This window comes from Prionailurus bengalensis, chromosome A1, assembly GCF_016509475.1.
Source record: "Prionailurus bengalensis isolate Pbe53 chromosome A1, Fcat_Pben_1.1_paternal_pri, whole genome shotgun sequence".
NCBI classification, from domain to species: domain Eukaryota; kingdom Metazoa; phylum Chordata; class Mammalia; order Carnivora; family Felidae; genus Prionailurus; species Prionailurus bengalensis.
In genome coordinates this window covers 211,570,242-211,591,586 of record NC_057343.1, presented here as the reverse complement: position 1 = coordinate 211,591,586, position 21,345 = coordinate 211,570,242, and the positions used below count along the sequence as shown (strand labels likewise).

General features: G+C 37.3%; 1 protein-coding gene across 1 annotated transcript in view; it reads right to left on the bottom strand.

Annotated features, from left to right (window-relative positions):
- Nucleotides 1-1,990: 1,990 nt before the first annotated feature.
- The window catches only part of RANBP3L (RAN binding protein 3 like), a 45,342-nt gene continuing 25,987 nt past the window's right edge, over nucleotides 1,991-21,345 (bottom strand). The window contains exons 6-15 of the mRNA XM_043599827.1: nucleotides 20,981-21,052; nucleotides 20,499-20,638; nucleotides 17,047-17,150; nucleotides 15,576-15,660; nucleotides 11,799-11,901; nucleotides 11,313-11,437; nucleotides 9,900-10,020; nucleotides 8,327-8,469; nucleotides 5,105-5,294; nucleotides 1,991-2,792 (exon numbers count right to left, since the gene is read on the bottom strand). Of these exons, the coding sequence (XP_043455762.1) occupies nucleotides 2,749-2,792; nucleotides 5,105-5,294; nucleotides 8,327-8,469; nucleotides 9,900-10,020; nucleotides 11,313-11,437; nucleotides 11,799-11,901; nucleotides 15,576-15,660; nucleotides 17,047-17,150; nucleotides 20,499-20,638; nucleotides 20,981-21,052 (1,127 nt within the window). The 3' untranslated portion in view covers nucleotides 1,991-2,748. The remainder of the gene's footprint in view (nucleotides 2,793-5,104; nucleotides 5,295-8,326; nucleotides 8,470-9,899; nucleotides 10,021-11,312; nucleotides 11,438-11,798; nucleotides 11,902-15,575; nucleotides 15,661-17,046; nucleotides 17,151-20,498; nucleotides 20,639-20,980; nucleotides 21,053-21,345) is intronic.

Genomic DNA, 21,345 nt, shown 5'->3' with positions numbered 1-21,345 from the left:
GTATTTGCAGAGAAGTTCAAGGAAAATCACAGAAGGAAAGAATGAATTCAAATTACATTAAAATGTTTGAGGCATTGAGAAAACATTGCTCTATCTCCACCTTAAAGTGAGGGCAAGAATGAACATGTTAGGAGGATAAAGATCTCTGTTCCCTGCTTCACTTTAACAATTTAGTGCAATCACAACGTTCCCCTATTGGCTAAGATCTTATAGGAAAAGAGAACCAGTTCTTTAATTTCTTCTCCAAATGTCTTCCTGTTTATGTTAGCTTCTAAAGAAAATTTTCACTGACTATGTTCTACATCAGAGGCACTTTTTGGGATTGAAAAAACGCAACCAACTTTAAAATTTGTTTTTCCTTTCTTTTTATTCTTTCATGCTAGAGCTATTCTTTTATTTTTTTTAACCTTCTCTCTACCTTTCCTCTATCATTCTCTCACATTAACTTTTTCTTTTCTATTTCCTGAATCATTGCTTAATTTAGAAGTAAAGGATGCTGTATTTCTTCCACAGTCACTAGAAAAATGAATGGGCTTCTCTTAGTAGCTCACTTTTTCACTAAGTTATACTCAGTTATAGGGAAAGAACAAAACTCTGAACAATTTATATTCTAACCAAATTATGGTCGAAAAGAGTTAACTCAACTTTCACATGCCAAACTAAAATTTTCAGGCATTAGCTCAGGTTTTAGTATATCTATATGTATCTATATATAATTGCTTTTATTACTGTAAAAGGTATTGTAACAAAATAACGTAACTTTGAAAAATTGTGTATTCACATGTCTACATCCAAATGAATATTGTTCTTCAAAGTAGCGTTTAGTGAAGTTAGACCCATTATTCCAGATAGATGTCGTCATTGTTCAAAAACTTTTCAGAAATCATTTTGGAACTGTAAATCTTATTCCCTAGTTATGGACTGAATGTTTATGTTCTCCCCCTAAATGTCTATGTTGAAGCCCTAACACCCAATGTGATGGAATTTGGAGATGGGGTCTTGGGGGATAATTACAGTTAGACAAGTTTATGAGGGAAGGGCCCTGGTGTAATGGTATTGGTGTATAGGAAGAGACCCTAGAGAGCTTACTGTCTCTCTGCCTGTGTCCCACAAAGAGATCCTGTGAGTAACCTACAACCAAGAGCAGAGGCCTCAGAATGAAACCTATTTTGTTGGCCCTTTGATCTTCGACTTCTCAGACTCTAGAGCTATGAGAAAGAAATGTCTGTTGTTTAAGCTGCACAGTCTGCGGTATTTTGTTATGGCAGACCGAGAAGAGTAAGATGCCTCTAACAAGGGACTATTTAAGAGTGATGATCAAAAGTCATTTTGAAGTCATGGGGTGATCAAACTTGATTAAAAAATGAAGTATGGCTACGAGCACTGAGACTACTTTTTTGTGTGTAACTCATGAAGTATCTCTGAGACAAATCTCAAAAGAGGAGCATCAAAACTCTGTTGCACGGTTGTTAAAATTATTACAGCCTACCATTATTATGGTATCATTTGGGGGCGCCTGGGTGGCTCAGTCAGTTGAGCATCAGACTCTTGATTTTGGCTCAGGTCAGGAGCTCCCAGTTCATGAGTTTGAGCCCTGCGTCGGGCTCTGTGCTGAGAGTGCAGAGCCTGCTTGGGATTCTCTCTTTCCCTCTCTGTGCCCCTTCTCCATTCATGCACTCTCTCTCTCTCTCAATTAATTAATTAAAACAAACTTTATTATTAGATAAACATTTGTTTATTTGTTTTTGAGGGGGGAGGGGACTGAGAGAGGGGGCAAAGATTCTGAAGTAGGCTCTGCACTGACAGCAGCAAGGTTGACGTGGAGCTTGAACTCCTAAACTATGAGATCACGAGCTGGGATCAAGAGTCAGATGTTTAACCCACTGAGCCACTGAGGTGCCCCAATAAATAAACATTTTTTTAAAAAAGAAAAGATTTATTTGGCTATATGTATGTATAAAAAAAAACAGGCTCTATACAGCTACACCCATAAAATATTAATGACAATTTAATTACATAAAGCAAAGAACGAGTTAACATATTTTACTTTTGTATACTTACTGTTTTGTTACATAGGTAATGTATTTTGTTCATCCCTTCAACAACTATTGGATGCTGACCTGGAATCAACCATATGCAAGGTACAATGGATACAGGTCCAAGAACAATACTAAATTTAAAGAAATTCATACCATGAATATATAATCTTATAGTATTAGTAAATCCAAAGGTTAAATGCAAATACTCATTTCCCAGAAAATAAACACAACTTAATCAAATGTTAGCATGCAGTTACAGTGTTTTTGAAGACATGACTGGAAATCTTTAAAATGTTTGTTTTATGACCAGACAGTGTATGACTGAAAAAATAAATATCTTAGTTAGATATTTATCAAATCCAGAAATTTATTTTAACTATGATATCCACCAATGTGATGAATAGTCCAAATTAGTTATCAAACCCTATTCTAAATTACCTCTTCAAAAATGATAAATTTTGAACTTCCGAAGTCCATGCATTTCTTAAATTCTTTCATTTTCTCCACAATAATCAAAATGTAAAACCTTACAATTATTTGACTACATAAGAGAAAAATTTTAATTGCAACAAATTATGTTTTATGAACTTTGCTATAAAAACTCTTCAAGGGATGAATAGGATCTTCTCATTTACTTAAGATGATTTAGGATTTTCAGTAAGGTGATCAATCTTTTTGTAGATGTTGTCACATTTATAGTAGATAGTGCTCATGAACAGGCAACCGACTGTCTGTGGGTCCACCTCGAAGGATCTGTGATATAAATTTAAAATGTTAGAAAATGTTACATTCAGATTAGATTTAATATTGAACACAACTGAACATGAATATGCATGAAGATGCTTACAGGTGATGAAATGCAAAATGTAGAATTTACATTTTATATGTAACATTTGGAAATTTGCTAATTTTAAATTTTAAATTTTTTTTAACGTTTAGTTTTGAGACAGAGAGAGACAGAGCATGAACAGGGGAGGGTCAGAGAGAGAGGGAGACACAGAATCTGAAACAGGCTCCAGGGTCTGAGCCGTCAGCACAGAGCCTGATCCGGGGCTCGAACTCACAAGCCATGAGATCATGACCTGAGCCAAAGTCAGATGCTTAACCGGCTGAGCCACCCAGGCGCCCTGAAATTTGCTAATTTTAAACATGATATTTCAGATAACTAAACCCTTCCTTAATTCATGGGAAACAAAGTTTAAAAAATTGGACTTTTTATTGCTTTCGTAACAGTTCAGCATTTGTATGCATCACCTCCCGGAGAAAGTACTAAGTGAAAAGGGAAAAATGGCAGAGGAAGAGGGGTTCATATGGTTGACATTTATTTTCCATTATTTCCATTGTTTCTCATTTTGTATGAAGGTAGTTGTATATTACTCTTTCCCAAAATGGAATATAATAAAATATAGACTTCATAAATGTGACTTTTATTGATGAGAGAACTTTGCCATTTAATCCTTATTTCATGTTAACATTTCTAATAGATACCAATTCATTTTCCAATAGACCCTATTTTATTATTGACAATACAAACATTATAAAAGATGATTTTATTTATACATTTCACACATTTTGAAGAATAAGAAACTATTTATTTAATAGTGACAAGAAAAATCATATTCATTTAGTTCTTTGGCTCACTGAGTCAAGCAATCTATAATCCTGATCTGCATATATTTAAAAAAAAAATTAATGTTTCTTATTGAGAGAGACAGAGTGTGAGTAGGGGAGGGGCAGAGAGAGAGGGAGACAGATTCCGAAGCAGGCTCCAGGTTCTGAGCTGGCAGCACAGAGTCCAACGCAGGACCTGAACTCACAAACCTTGAGATCATGACCTGAGCCAAAGTTGCATGCTTAACCAACTGAGCCACCCAGGTGCCCCCTGGTCTGCATATTTTGTACATTTTGATTACATTTTTTAGTATTAGGCAAAGGAAGATATTTCCTCAAGTTTTACACATGTGCTTTGATAGATTCTTGAATTATGTGTGATTAAGTTACCTTTAAGATTTAAAATAAATAAAAGTTGGAAAAATGCTTGCTAACACACTATCTTTGTAGGTATGTCGCTCAGTTCTCTGTAGAACAGAATTCAGGCCTAAATGAAACTATTACTGAAAATACTTGGCTCCATTTATATAACAAAGCAGGACTTATTATTTCCTAGACAATCTTTTTCTCCAAAAATAATCATAAGTTTTTGTTTTAAATCTACTCACCAGGGCAAGCACTGAAACCTAAAAATCTGATAACTACTGGTTCTATTTTAACCTTGCTCAATTCATGAATCCTGACAAAAAAAATAGTACTTTTTGGCCTATGCAAAAAAGGTCCTTGAGAATAAAGCAAATTCCAAAAAAAGGAGATAAATAGGAGTTTCAGTGTTTCAAGCCAGCTTTGCCTGGTGGATCCATTGTAATATGTTTATTACATTTATGATGTATTTATAAAGTTCTTCTACTATAGCCAATAATAGGAAAATGAGAACAGGTGAAGAGAAATATGAATAAATAGGTAGTTTCAGTGTATGAATGTAATACTTTGTGGTATTTTTATTAAATTTATGCACAAGTGACACACAGGCATCAAAATGAGGATGACTTTTGGTAAAATCCTGATGGAGGCCACACATAGAAGGCAGTCACTTTCAAATCCACTCCTCTGATCCAAAGAGTTAGGACTCTAATTCCCATCCGCTATTTTTTTTATAAAAAATTTTTAATTATTTATTTTATTATTTTACAGAGAGAGCGGGGGGTGGGGGGAGAGAGAGAGAGAGAGAGAGAGAGAGAGAGAGAGAGAGAGAGAATCCCAAGCAAGCTCCACGCTCAGTGTAGAACCCCACACGGGGCTCCATCCCATGACCCTGGGATCATGACCTGAGACAAAATTGAGAGCCAGATGCCCAATTGACTGAGCCACCCAGATGCTCCCTCATCCACTTTAAACATACCAGTTCCATTAAAAACAACAACAACAACAACAACAAAACAATTTCATATATTAGAATTGTGTAGAAGATTTCTTTCTTATACCTCCGACCTAACAAAAGAAAAATTATTTACCTGATCTATTCTTAGTTGCTTTGATGAAATCATCCTCATCCTCATCACAGCTTTCACAGTTTAATTGTTGGAGGATTGTATCTGACTGGCTTTCTGCTTGGTTTACATCTTCCTGTTTACCAAAACTTCGAAGTGCAACGAGCCGATGATGTATTGCCGCGTACAGATACCCTGTATCTTTGGCACTGGCCTGCATGAGGAAAATTAAGTTGTTAAGAATATAAATAACTGAATAATAGCCACGTTTTAGAGATTTTTAATCTTTCACTCTTAGGAAGGAATTATATGGCAGAAATCTAGGATATAAATAACCCTAGAAGTTAAAGGGTAAAAAGCCATACATCCTGAACCAAACAAATTAAATCCAAAAGTGAATAATTTTATAACAGGTCCCTATTTGTGCGTTTTAAACTGAGAAATGAAATTTTTGATGTAAAATTTCTACTTGAATTCAAGACTATCCCTCCTCCGCTATTTTACTATTTTTCTATTTTTTTTTACTACTTTTCTATTTCTAATAGAAAATTAGAGGGTTCGGTGAATAACAGACCTCCACTTCCTTTACATCACTTTGTTTAGACATCCCAACAAGCCTCACAGCTCTGTGGAAAAGCAGAGCTCATTAAAGCAGTCTAATATTGCATCATAGAAGTCAATGCGCTGTCCATTGTGCCACAGAGCAATCCTTATGATATTGTATCATAAACACGTCATAAGTCTTTGCTTTCAGTACTCTTCTATGCTATTTTTAATAGTTGCTGTTAATATAAAAAATGGTGGTAACAATCACATTTGTATAACATTTACGGTTACTACGTTCTTTTTTTATTCAACACTTACAACAAAACTATGAGTTAGTCATTTATTCCATTTATATTAGCAAAAGCACTTAGCACAAGTATTCAATTTATACTTACTTCCCACGTCCCTTTACAGATGAGGAGATATGGCTCAGAAAGGTACAATGATTTGCCTGCATTTACATAGCTAGTCAGCAAATCTGCTGGGCTCGAATCCCAGACCTTTGTCATCAGAGTCAGTGCTCTTTTAAGGTAACATGGCAGTGGTTTACATTTTTGTATGTTTTCACAATATCAAAGAGAAAGTAGGTAAATTATTCTCTTTGCTAACCCTCAAGAAAGCTATCAAACTTTTCAAAGCAAGAACAAACTACATGCCAACTGTTTGGGAGAAGGGTCTTCAATTATATTTTTTTCATTTGCATGTTCTTAAGTTCCCTTAATTACTTTGGGGCAAAAAATAACTATAAATTAAATAAAGTATTTTTGTTTCTCATATTGTGCTAAATAATCTATAGAGGGTGTTGAGTAAATAAATGTTGACTCTTGACTGATTTAATTTTTTACATTATGTGCAAAGATGTCATTTTTCTTTAGTACGTTAATAAATATTGAAAGTATTTAAAATATAAATGCTACTCTGCCACCTTCACTTTCTAATATTAAAATTTAAATATGCCTTTCACTAGTCAATATATTGCCTTTGGCTAAATTCATTTAGATATATTCATTCAAGAAATTCAGAACAAGAAGTTAAAAATAAAATCACAATGACATATTTTTCGGATAACAAATTCTCAATGCTTAAAAAAATTATAATTCCCAGGAAGTACCATAAGAAAATTCTGGCGAAAATGAAAACTGGTTCAGTCTTTCCGAAGAGAAATTTGTCAAGACAAGTCAAGCCTTTTCCCAAGAAAATTAACACGTGTACAAAGAGAATTCCTCACATCTTTCTTGTGGAATTTATAATAGTGAAAGACAGCAAATTACGTAAGTATTTAACAAAGCAAGATTAATGGAATAAATTATGGTGCAGAATAAAATTCTTTTCACCTTTAATGACTATTTAATGACATGAAAACACTCATTTTCATTGATGAGTGAAAAGGTTACGCATGTGTACTTCATAATCAAGTATTAGCAATCGAATCTACCCAACCATTTTATAAAGTGTATCATTATAATCTTTATTGGGCAGATGAGTAAAATCAAGTTAAGGAATCTATATAACCTGCCTGAAGATCATACAGTTGGCACATTATATACATATGTACACACACACGTATGCTGAAATGACAAAAATGTTAATAGTGACCATCTCTGGGAATGGAATTTGGGGTGCTTTTTATTTGCATTTAGCAAACTAAATTTGGTTTATTTAGCAAATATCCTACAGTTTACAGGGTCAGTGCGGGTCAGACATTGAGCAGCAGAATCTCATCATAACTAATAGTCTCAATCTCAGTGACAGTGGCAGCGGGCTGCTTTACTCACTCAAAACCAGGAGATCCAGCCTGGCGGGATATCAGGTATTGTCTGTCTCCCTAAATGGTAAACAGGGTTTGGGCATTATCTTACTCTAACATCTTAATACTCAGTATCACTTATACCTAACAGTGCACTTATTGGTAGTTAATAAAACTTTTGGTTTTTCATCACTGGGCACTTGCCAACTTTTTTTCCATTACTGTATGGAAGTTTATTTACTTGCATTGTTACTTTCCGCCTGAGTCACGTAAGTACCCAGTCTTCTCCAGTCTTCTGGGTCTCAGCTCATGTGGGAAACCTAGCCTTTTATTCTAGCCTGATCCCTGCCAGCTCTCTCTCTCTTGTGCCTGGGTTTTGTATTTGAGGTCAAGCATTCCTGCTGCCAGGAAGAGCTAAAGCTGTGCTCCCATCCTGTTACCTTGGCGACTGACACATGTCCAGAATTGGAATTTGCTGTTGGACTGGTTGTTTTAACTTACTAGCCCTGTGTTTTTCCATTTCTCAGGGGGTCCTTTCCAGTGATCTCAAAGCCTTCTCAGTTTCAGCATTCAGTGTAAGCACTGGGCTATGTATTCCACTGGACTCCTAGGAGCCAATCTTGACAACGGTCCCTTTGGTAACTTTGTAAGATTGTTGACATAATTTCAATGGAAAAAAAAATGTGAAGGTTTGAAGCATATATCAATACAAAATGTCTTGGGACACATGCCAATTGGTTACTACAGATTTTGGTGTTAATCTGTAAATTTCATTTAAAATTTAGGTCTCATGTTAAACTGTAAACAACCAAAATAAATGGCTGGTTTTTTGTTTTTGTTTTTTGTTTTTGGCCAATGGTGCAAGTTATTATAATACAGTGAAAAAAAATAGCAATTGCAGAGATCTATAAATATAGTAGGATAATCCTCTATCACTGAAATTTGTTACTTACCTGAATTAAAAACACTTTGATGTTATAGTCTTCTAAATCAGTAGCTGTTATTCGTAAATTTTTGTGGTTCGCTCTTTGAATCTCCATTTTAGCCCAGAGTTTGCTATTGAGAATCAGCCTCAGGCTGCCTTGATTGCGCATAACTAAAACAGGAAGGTGAATATATAAGACTACAGAATAGTTGATTCCTTAACCTTCCCCGGGGAACTTGCCATTTTTGAAAGTGAAGTAAATCCTCTAGTTGTTTTTCAGACTGTATTTTCACTATTAAATTGTAATTTGGCTTGATTATAAGTTGGTTTTCAAATTGGCTTTACTAGGTTGGAAGACCATTTTTAGCTTAAAAGCTGGAATTATTTTTTTACTATAATAAACAATGATTACAATTTTAGAATTCCTTTGAGGACTTAGTGGTCTGAAGAATATTTATCCAAAATGGAGAAAACAGAAGCAAAACCTTAAGCATTCAAAAAATGGAATTAGCTAAATAAATGATGACTTGGCTATTCAAGATAATATTACAAACCCATTAAGAATATTAAAGAAAGATCATTACTGATGTAGAAAGGTGGTCATGGTATATACTATGTAAAAAGTAAAATCAGGTTACACAACAGTGTAAATACCATGCATTGTAAATTTTGGCAGGCAGTGGCCAGAGTGGCATTGAACAAGAGTAGAAAACAACTAGCACCTGCCTTCGTTGGGTTATTTAGAAACCTGTTTGCCAGTTATAGAACTGAAAACACGGTTCCTATTCTCTCAGTGTGAATTCTATTCCTTACTGGTTTCTTGAGCTTGATATCTGAAACTCAATAAAAATCCATATACACGGATCCCACTTCTTCCAGTGGTTCCTTCCACAGCTCTGATTGCCCAATGTTGGCCAGTAAACCTACACACCCCGCCCAGATCTCTGCCTATGCTCACTTTCGGTTTGGGCCTCTGAACAATGCCCAGTGCGTCTTTTCAGATGCCAAAAACTTTGAGAGCCTCTCAGTCTGACTGACTCCAGATTCCTACCATCACTATGGATGTCAGTAAACACACACAGGATTCAATAACCACACACCTTAATTTCCTTGGAAACTGACTTCATCTCACCCCACACAACATGCTTAGAATGCCAAGAATGAAATATAGGGCAAATATCCTTTTTAGGAAAAACCATTTTCCCTTCAAAAATATCATCATATTGCTTTCAATATTACCGAGATTACTATTTAGGGGTGCGCTGGGCTGTGTCATAGGTGCATTATCTCACTGAATTCTCACAATTGCTCAATAAGTCATGGAGTACTACTATCCCCATTTTAAGCTGATGTAACTAGGCTGTGGGGAGATTAACTTGCCCAAGGTCACCAATTAGTCAGTAATAGAGGCAGAACCGAACCTGTGTAGTTTGACATCAGAGCCTGCTCTAAACAGGAAGATCCTACAGCACATTAGAAACAATATTGTTTTCAACAGTGATTTGTTGACTATTTTATAACACATCTCCAGAAAATGATGTGTGCCTATTGGAAATTTTACCCTGAGAAATGGCAGGTTGCTTTACAAAATGATTCCTTACTTAGTCTCGACTGGAATGTTCCACAGTCACTGCTTGCTGTGTCATTCAGCCTCAAAGCTCCTCTGCCCCTTTCAGTCCAGGACTGTGTTGTTTTGTTGAATATAAAAAGCTTGCAGTTGATCTAAAGGACAATTTTTTGAAATGTCAAATATATAGAAATTTATTTTAAAATAATTTCTTTCTATGCTACACTTTTTTTTATGCCTGATTTTTACCAGAATAACTTTGGTTAATGATTTGTAAACCAGCTCAAAAAATTTATTTAACCTTTAAAACATACAATTTTTGAATAGTTCAAATATCAAAAAGCAAAAAGATGTACAAAATGAAAAGTCCTTCTCAACCTTTGTTCTTCGTCTGTCGATTTCTACCCTCTGTGATCAGGTGATCGCTATTGCTAATATTTTGTTTATCCTTCCAGAGATATTTGTGTTTATATGCATGCCAGTGCCCATGTCCCCTATTTTTTCTATAAACAGTAGAATATCATACATACTTTCTGCATCTTGCTTTTCCACTTAACAAATATATTTATATGTACCACGTTTTAAATGAAATTTAATGTTATAACAGATGGATAAAAAGAAAGGGAAATCTGTTCCTTGTTGGAAAATGACTACCTTATTTCATGTGCCTACGCTGATGGCTACGTCACTCAACATTCAAATCCTATGCATGATACTATATACTGTGTGTGTGAAATTCTTGCTTTATATGAAATTCAAAACTTATTTAAAAGAACTTTTCAAAGGAAACCAGAATTTTTTTATCTTGAACTGAAGTCTATTCATCTTATCATTTAAAAATGTCCAGTGTTGGGGCGCCTGGGTGGCTCAGTCGGTTAAGCGTCCGACTTCAGCTCAGGTCACGATCTCACGGTCCCTGAGTTCGAGCCCCGTGTCGGGATCTGGGCTGATGGCTCAGAGCCTGAAGCATGCTTCCGATTCTGTGTCTCCCTCTCTCTCTGCCCCTCCCCAGTTCATGCTCTGTCTCTCTCTGTCTCAAAAATAAATAAACGTTAAAAAAATAAAAATAAAAAAATAAAAATGTCCAGTGTAAGTAGAACTTTTAAATCACACAATAACAGCACTGATTATAAACACAGGCATGTAAAGTATAAAATGTAGGTCTGAAGTTCTTTTAAGACAGGGTCCCTGGCTGCCTTCTTTCTAAGAGACTAATGTGAATGGTTGTAAACCCAGTAACACATTTTCCTGAAAATTACCCGTACAAAAATAAGAATACAACAAAATATTGGCTTAATCTTTGGAAGTGTCTAGCATGTTTAGTTAAGCAGCTCAGTCTTCATGAAAACTATACTTCTGCCTTTATTTTTAAAGGTGCTTCTGCTGATAGAAACTTGGTTTCGTGTATGTAAGTGCTCCCAGAAAGAGCAATGTGTGATATACAGACCTTCAACACATTATGTTCAGCTTCCTCCCCTGTTACAACATCAATTTTCTGCAGCAAGCATTTGGGTGATGGCTTAGAAGAGAAAGCAGCAGCTGATTCAATTAGGGATATATTTTTAATAGAGTCTGTTTGTAAGAAAAAATAGGAAAAGACACGTAAAGACTCCATTTTCTCTACTGTAAAAGTTCCTTGTTGTCTCCATTAATATACATGTCTCCTTAGTTTTTTATAATAATGAGTGTTACCAAAAATATGAAACTACTTGAGTTTAGATAAATCTCTTTAATGATTCCTCATATCCTTAAGTAAAAAAAATTTTAATGCTTATGTATCATACAACAATATTTTCTATGCTTTAATCTTTGCCAAAAAGTTTTAAAGTGTTGCATTACTGTTTTTGTATTTTATAGCTATTGAACAGATGACATGGAAACACAGGAAATATAATAGTTGAATCAAATTTTTTACAAATCAAATAATTCTTACTTGAATTTAGAGAGTTGACAGGAAATTCTAGTACGGATTTGAATGGTTGTTCCTTGGTGTATGAATCATTTTCAGGTTGAGATTGGGTGAGATGTTGAATATCCTAGGTGAAGGAAAAAGATGTATTACTTAATTGTATCCCCATATATCTGCAGTAAGCCAAAAGATACCTTTGTTCCACTTCAACAGGGCAAATGAACTCAACTGCTCTGTTTTTGTTTTGGACTCCCTGTGTGCTGAATGGGGAAATCCTTCCTATCATCAGAGGACCCTGGTTCTCATCCTCAGGAAGCATAATCTAGTCACCACCAGCTTATTTCAGGTGGGATCTAGTTCCAGGGACAAAGGGAGAAGGTTTAGAGACCAAGAAGGAGGTAGCAGCTATTCCGTGCTCCCACCAGACTAACCTGATGCCTAGAAGGAGATGTAACTATCATTTCTTTTCGTTTTGTTTTAATGTTTACTTATTTATTTTTGAGAGACAGAGAGAGAGAAAGAGCAAGGGAGGGGCAGAGAGAGGGGTGGGGCAGAGGATCTGAACAAGGCTCTGTGCTGACAGCAGAGAGCCCTGTGTGGGGCTCGAACTCATGAACCATGAGATCATGGCTTGAGTCAAAGTCGAACGCTTAACCAGCTGAGCCACCCAGGTGTCCCTTATTTCTGTTTCAAGGTATTTCAGTATTCCCAGCACTTCACTTTATACCCACTTCATATGAATGAATGAATAAATAAATAAAGTTGTGCAAAGAACGCACTAGCTGTCTCAGAGCTCATCTTTACAGAAAGAATTGTAATTTTTCTCCCAAGACTATTTTTTTTTAAGGATATTCTTTTTTAAAATGATTTATCTTTGAGAGAGAGAGAGAGCATGAGCAGGGGAGGGGCAGAGAGAGAGGGAGACAGAGGATCCGAAGTAGGCTCTACACTGAGAGCAGAGAGCCCAATATGGGGCTCAAACTCACCAACCGTGAGATCATGACCTAGCCAAAGTTGGATGCTCAACCGACTGAGCCACCCAGGGGCCCCTTTCCCAAGACAATTTCCGCCAACAATTGCTTTTAAGGCTGCACACATGGGGCTTTGTGTATGTGCTATAATCAAGGCCTGTGAAAAAAAACTGAGTCAGACATGCCATTTCTGATACTGGAGAGCCCCCTGGAGAACAGGGAGAATTGGAACAGTACTTCAGAATTTAGGTTTCTATCTTTTCCTTTATGAACTCAAAATTCTTCCACATTATTTAGCTGGACATTAAGATATTCTGTTAAAATCGGTAGAGTTGGGTGTGATTTTAAAACAATTTTTTAATGTTTATTTAAAAAAAATTTTTTTTTCCAACGTTTATTTATTTTTGGGACAGAGAGAGACAGAGCATGAACGGGGGAGGGGCAGAGAGAGAGGGAGACACAGAATTGGAAACAGGCTCCAGGCTCCGAGCCATCAGCCCAGAGCCTGACGCGGGGCTCGAACTCACGGACCGCGAGATCGTGACCTGGCTGAAGTCGGACGCTTAACCGACTGCGCCACCCAGGCGCCCCTTTAATGTTTATTTTTAAGAGAAAGAGAGAGACAGAGGTGAGCAGAAGAGGGGCAGAGAGAGAGGGAGACACAGAATCCAAAGCAGGCTCCAGGCTCTGAGTTGTCAGCACAGAGCCTGATGTGGGGCTCGAACTCAGACACTGCGAGATCATGACGTGAGCCGAAGCCAGATGCTTAACCGACTGAGCCACCCAGGCACCCAAGACGGGTGTGATTATTTCCATTTGAAGAAAATAAACACTAAGGCTCAGAAAGTTTAATGACCCCCTTGAAAAGCACATGGACAGCAAACAAATCAGGAAGGCATTCTGACCACCAAATCACAAGGCCACAGGATTATAGGATTAACTAGAGGACAAATACAAGGGATCTCTATAGCTCCTGCTGTCCTCAGATGTTATCAACTTAAAATACAGGAAGTACAGTTTCCTTCACAAGCCAGATTTAAAGTGCCCATAGGAAATATACACAAGTACCTCCCTAAACCAAATTTACAATCCCAACTGTAGTTCATTTGTTCAGGGATCTCTCTGTCTCCCCTTAGATTATAAACACCTTTAGAGCACAGTGGCTCCCTTAGCTTTGTATAACCACTTACCCAGATGTTTTTCAATCCTGGTTGTACATTCAAGTCACCTAACACCTACCCTCCCCACAGAGACTGTGATCTAATCTGTTTGTGGAGATGCCCTAAGAAATCCTTTAATGGCTCACCAGATGATTGTTAACACGCAGCCAAAGCTGAGACCAATGCCAGTGCTTTAGATGTCATGAGAACACAAAACATGTTTGTTGAATTGAATTGAATGTTAAAGTTGATCCTGTGAGGCTTGGGAAATTTTTTTTTTTTAAGTTTTTTTTTTCAACGTTTATTTATTTTTGGGACAGAGAGAGACAGAGCATGAACGGAGGAGGGGCAGAGAGAGAGGGAGACACAGAATCGGAAACAGGCTCCAGGCCCTGAGCCATCAGCCCAGAGCCCGACGCAGGGCTCGAACTCACGGACCGCGAGATCGTGACCTGGCTGAAGTCGGACGCTTAACCGACTGCGCCACCCAGGCGCCCCTAGGGAAATGTTTTATTTGTGTCTGTGACATCTTATAGAAGCTGTGACTAATCTAGTGCCAAATTTGGGAATAAATGGTTTGGAAGAAATGTGCCTGAATGTATTGCCTGGGGCTTCCCTCTAGAAGTTGGTCCATTCTGGTTCAGATCCAAAGAGGTGAGTCAATAGCTCTAGAACTCTGGAGTTGACTTTCATCTTGAGAGTGAAGGATGGTGCCTCTAAGCTGAAAAGCTATGATACTACTCTTGGGATTGGGGTTCGGCCTGAGGCAGGTATGGCATAAACAAGGTCTTCAAAGTGATTGATTTGTGAAAGCCCTAAGAAATTTAGAATAGACCGACCTCATGACTTGGTCCTTTTGTTATTCTGAGGCTTTACACAGGTTTTAAAACCTTTGTGGCCTCCTCTGGATCCTCCATAGAACTAGTAGCCACAAGATAAACTTGTCACCTTGGCCTATGTCAACCAAGACCATGGTCTGGGTGAAAGCAGCATGAAGGTGTGATGGACCAGGTGCACAGCCTTCACTTTGCTGTCTACTTCCCTGCTGTGCTTTACAAACATGCTCTGTGGAGGATGGGGCAGAAATGGCCTCTTGGAGGAGGATGCTCGATATTAGATAAGGATGATAGTAATGCTAGTTAGGCGTTTCCACTTGACAAGGATGTTTCCCTAGGCAAGTTAAAGTCTTATTATTTTCCTCTTAAAGCTAGCAAAAAAAAAAGTTATAATGATGTTTTTCACTATAAAAGCTCTAAGGGGAGGGTTGTAGTTAATAAGAAAAAATAAGTAAATAGTTTTAAATGCACTGTTATAAAAAAGGCTATCAAAAACCTACATTAAAGTATCTTTACCAGTTGAGCTTGTCTATTGCAGATGATTCTGGGATTTCCATGCATACCTTCAGTTTAACACACGTGAAAGAACTATTTAATATTTCTCATCGGTAATAATGTTATAATTATACAATCCCCTTCCTCTGTGGGTTTCTGTCTATTATTCTAACAACTAGAACTTGCTTCCCAGGAGAACATTTCCATTAAAGAAAGAAAATGTGCCTTTGAACTCAGGAGTTAAAGTATGACCCAATTTAACATTGTTTTAATTAATTTGCCTCCAGAAACTTGAAGTGACAGCTTTTTATATAATAGACACCTTTGCCAAATTCTTACCAAAACTCTTTCTACCATGTTTTCTCCAAACACGAAATCAGAACTGCAGCTTTTAAAAGAATACTTCTCTTCATTTGGTTGACATCTAAGGAAAAGAAATAAGCATTTGCTATTTAAAATATGTGGATAAAGCCATATTAAACCTTAGCACATGAAATAGTCAAATGGTTTAGTAGATTTATGTGAAGCATAAAAACATCTGTTAACTCTTACTCATCTGCAGATATTGAGAAATGAAGGGAAAACTGAGATAGGTACTTCCAGGGATAATATTTAAAATATTTCACAGCTGTGACAGCGCTAGTTGAAACCAGTCCAAACACGTGTCATGCCCATCACTCTTCAGGCCGTGTGATCAACCAGGGGCTGCCCAGCCCTTATCTTCTTGCTTTTCCAGCACAGCCTCTGTCAGTCTCTAATTTCTACTCTCCTCCTCCGCAAGTAGCCAATGCTCTTAGCCACCAGAGACCTCCAGAGCAAAGGCATGACCAATGCATCTTGCCAGTGATACTTGAATGTGCATTTGTCTAATTTGGGTTTTTCGTCCTGGAACTTTTTTTTTTTTAATGGTAAAAGTGTTCTGCATGATGAGAAACTCAGACATACAGCTGTCTATCTGTAGGCCGATGTACTCTGGGGTCCACATTGCATCCCTAGTATGCGCTGTAGGTGAGCTCTGTGGGACCCACACGGGCCCTAACCATGTGAGTCCGTTTATGTCCATGGCTTGTCTTAATCTCCTCTCAACTCAAACCTGCCTTCATGCTTGATGATACCAGGAAATACTTACTTTCATTGTGCACATTTATACTGCTTTCTTTTGTTGTCTATCCAATGTATGTCAATAAATAATGAATAATAATTTAATATTCAAAGTAATTTTAAAAAGGGGAACATCAGAGAAAAGGTAGAAAAGGCTAAGCTAGCAGTCAGATAATTAATTCCCAACTAAATAAAAATTTAGCTACACAGTTTTGAAATATTCTCACCCAAGTCAATGAAAAAGTAGAAATAATCCAATATTAATAGGATAATCTTTATATATTAGAGATATTGGGAAAAGCATTTTATTTTTAATTTAATTTTATTTAATCCAAGTTAGTTAACATATGGTGTAATAATGATCTCTGAGTAGAATTTAATGGTTCATCACTTACATATAACACCCAGGGCTCATTCCAACAAGTGCCCTCCTTAATGCCCATCACCTATTTAGCCCATCCCCCCCCCTCCCCTCCAGCAACCCTCAGTTTGTACTCTGTATTTAAGACTCTCTTATGGTTTGTCTCCCTCTCTCTTTTTATCCTATTTGAAAAGCATTTTAAACTTATGGTCTTTATAAAATCTCAAACAGAAATCTTGACAATTTATCTGCGCAGTATCAGAAAGTTATTTTTCCACAAATGATTATAATGGTAAAAGAAAGCAAGAATAAAAGGATATCCTCTCTGTGTCCTCAGCATTAACTTACCCTACTGATGTAGCACCTAAACAATTCTGTTTAGTAGTCAGCAGGACTGAAATTCTGGTGCTGGGTAATTTTTCACCTAGCAAACAGGAGCTCCCCTCAGAAATCTGAAAGACAATCCATCAGAAAGTTCCTTTAAGTTGTCTTAAAATGAGCATCAGACAAGGAAACAATAGTTACGGTTAAATGTATTGAAAATTTACTGTGTTCAAGTACTACCCTAAGCATTTTAGGTACATTATCTCATTTACTCCTCACAACATCTCTCTATAGGTTGTATGTCTATTATCCACATTTTACAGTTTACAGATGAGTAAACTGACCTAATGAGTTTAAATAACGTGGCTAGGCTTGGGCAGCCAGGAATGGGGTTGATCTTAGAGCCAGGGTCTGACACCAGACTGTATACTTGGCCATCATATTCAGAAATCCCACCTCCTTTTGTTACTTTTATCTTTTTAGCCACATGGAGCTAATTCTCATTTCTAATTTAGCAGATATATCCTTCAGGACTGTTTAACCCCCCAAAACACCCTAAGAGCTTTACCAGCACAGCCACCAAACGTTGGAGGGAATCCCAACCATCTCTTCATCTAGAAATTTTTGACTGGTAACTTAATCAACTAGTTTGTCTGATGTATATACATATGCACATTACCTGACTAATGTATAGATGAAGGTGCGAGCAATTTTTTTTATTAAATGTTTATTTTTGAAAGAGAGAGAGCGTGCCAGTGAGCCTGCCAGTGGGGGAGAAGCAGAGAGAGAGGGAGATGGAAGGTCTGAAGCAGGCTCTGCACTGAGAGCAGGAGAGCCCGATATGGGGCTCAAACTCAGCAACCATGACATCATGATCTGAGTCAAAGTCAGAGGCTTAACTGACTGAGCCACCCAGGTGCCCCCAGGTATGAGCAATTTTAGAACCGGAAGGAGCCCTATAAATTATCTGATAGAGTGTCTCCAATGTTTTCTACACCTCACCCTTCCCCCAGCAGGGATTTGCAAAGATGTTGCAAGGAGTTCCATATCTTTTTTTAATTTTTTTTAACGTTTTATTTATTTTTGAGACAGAGAGAGACAGAGCATGAACGGGGGAGGGGCAGAGAGAGAGGGAGACACAGAATCGGAAGCAGGCTCCAGGCTCTGAGCCATCTGCCCAGAGCACGACGCGGGGCTCGAACTCACGGACCGCGAGATCGTGACCTGAGCCAAAGTCGGACGCTTAACCGACTGAGCCACCCAGGTGCAAGGAGTTCATATCTTTAAAGGTAGATAGGGTCTGTTTCCATTTCAATTTCATATCAATCAATAAAAATAATTTTGAGCATTTTTCCCTTTATAACAGAATTTATAGAGCTGAGAAATATGTATGAAGAGAATACATGCTGTTGGCAAGCAAAGATCAAAGTGCATGCCTCGTGACTCGGTCACTCAAATGACTTAACTCTCAGCCAAAATGTACTTTTATTCTTATGTACTTAAAATATACTCATATGTAAAACAGTACATATGCTATATTATATGTATAGTGCATAAGTGACCATTGATTAATGACAGAATGAATGAAAATCGCTCTGATTTTATATACAAGTTAATAAGAGACATGAAAATAATAGTTCTATGAAATCCACCGAGAGATAATTTTCACTAGATCTATAAATTACATTTTGTCAGAATTCTTACATTGCATCATTATGCTTAATACATTTATTCAAGAAGAAATGCTTGCAAACAATAGCCTGAAAATTTCTCTTATTCTTTATCATTTAGGAAGAAAATACAAGAAAAATATTAATAAACTTTATTTTTAAAATATATAATGCAAAAAAATAAAAATAAAAAAATAAAATACATAATGCAAAATTTCAATAAGCCATGCCAAATAAGAAATATTGATTTATAACATGTAACAAAAATTTTAATCTATAATTTATAGTATATACTGTTCCAAAATCATATGCAATATAATAACATTTAGAAATTAGTCAACATATCATACTTTTTTTACATACTTTAACACAAATTAAACAACATGCATCATTTCTTAAATGGATAAAAGTAAGAATTTATGTAATATGGTAATGATTATTAGATTATATTTCAATGAAAACTTTTAACAATCTACTGATTTGAAAGTTTTTTGAGAGAGAGGGTGCAAGTAAGCGAGGGGCAAGAGAGAGAGAGAGAATCCCACGAGGGGCAGAGAAAGAGGGAAGGAGAGAGGGAGAGAGAAGCAGAGCTCGCCCAAGTGGGGCTCATGTTTTTACCCAAAGCAGGGCACGAGCTTACAAACCGTGAGATCATGACCTGAGCCGAAGTCAGAAGGTTAACCGACTGAGCCACCCAGGCACCCTGGTTTGAAATTTAAAACATGGTTTACTTAAAGCTCATACCATATACCATGCAGAAATGATTAAATGATTTTTAAAATTCAAAATAGGTCTCATGAAGTCATATCTTACAAAAAAAGGATTTGAAATTATAAAAATATTGTCAAATGCTGACCAAGTTCAACTCTCTCACTTCACTGATAGAGAAGATTGGGTGCTTTGTCCAAGAATGTAAACATAGTTAGTGGCAGAGGTAGGATTACTACCCATCTGATGTTTTTTTCATTGCATTGATGAAATGGCTGCTATTATCCGCTTCCATGTGTCACTCTCTTTATGTTCAGTATGGAAAACAAAACAAAACAAAACAAAACAAGTGACCAACCCTCAACAGTTTAGCTGGAGATGAATGAAGGATGCCATTACTCTCAAATTCCAACCTACTGATTTTGGTACCATTCGTCTCAACTATTGGCTTCTGGAAGACACAGCAACAGAATATCCCCAAACCCATATCTGCATGGCTTGAGCAAAATGACAATCTCCCTAGAAAGGCCCACACTGAGGAATTCAGTCAGCCACAACAACTGGAAGAGAGACTTCTTCTCTGTCTTCAGAAGCTTCCCCAGCCCTCCCAATTCCCTACCCTGTGGGGGTAGTTCCCTGCTCCCATTATCCATGAAGGTGGGTCTGGATGGATACCTGGTGTGACCTCAACTGGCAAGCCACACTAGGTGGTCAACCAGCTGGAGATGCTGGAAGCCCATGTTCCTTGTTTGACTTCTGACTCCTGGAGCTGGCCACCTCATTGCTCCCCCTATTCTCACATGGGATCAGTGCACTAGAGTAACACCCCGGAAGTTTCTACCCCAAGGGACTCAGTTTTGCAGCTTAGGGGAGACCACAAAACTAGTTCCTAGAAACTACTCTCCAGTTTAAGAGGACAAGTTGAATAAGGTTACTGAGGGCTTTTTGCTATAGTCTGGGGTGTTTCTCTAGCCTGGCGGTGACCTCAGCAACAGAACAGAAGTCAGGCAGCCCCTAACTTTGGATGTAGGGCCCACAGCAATCTACTAAATGAAAGACGGAGAATTTGTGTCAGTCCTGACATTGGAGGTTCCTTACCTTATTTTTCGTTTTGTCTTTAATCTTGCAGGATTCCAAGGTATCGTGTCCAAATGTTTTTCTTGCTTTTTCACACCTTTGAGTTTGAGGTGGTTGCAAAATAGCAGGTCTTAGAACATGTTCGGAATGTTTCACGGGACCTTAAAAGAACAGGATTCAAGAGTCAATATATCTTTAGGGAAATACTTCTTCCTCCATATTTTGACCAATGTAACGCTTATTTTCTAAAGTCATCATTAAATGAGGGGTTAATGTTAACTAACCAAAGTCAAAATAGCCAATGAATTGGTTAGTGCTTACTTTTGGCCTAGATTTTACCCAATAACCAGTCATTTTGACCATGGGACTTGGCTTACCAAATATATTTTTTCATGTTTTGTCACTGGGTCCTACCTCCATACCCCAACACACACACACACAACAAATTAAAATATAAATGGTAAAATGTAAAATTTCAGAGGTTCTTGTAATAAACTACATACCTTGTTCTGCACTGTTCATATCAACATTCCCTTGCACATGAGTTGATGTCATAAAAACATTGTTTTTCTTCACTGTAAGAAAAACAATTTAGAAAAATTTAAATCTAAGAGAGTGTCAGTTTCTACATCATTTGGGTTTTAACAGTCCTGTCTTAAGCTCACCAGTAGATGTCACTGTTGGCAGTGTGCTGAGAAGGCAGGTGGGCTAACAATGACTGATGGCAGTGAGTTTTGCCACATAGTTCTGTTTACGTTCAGAAATATAAGTGAAAATTGGGCCACTAATGGAATAGGCGGTCTTCTCTAGAATCATAAAAACGAGTACTGAAATGAGTACATATTATGAAATCTGATGATAGTGATCC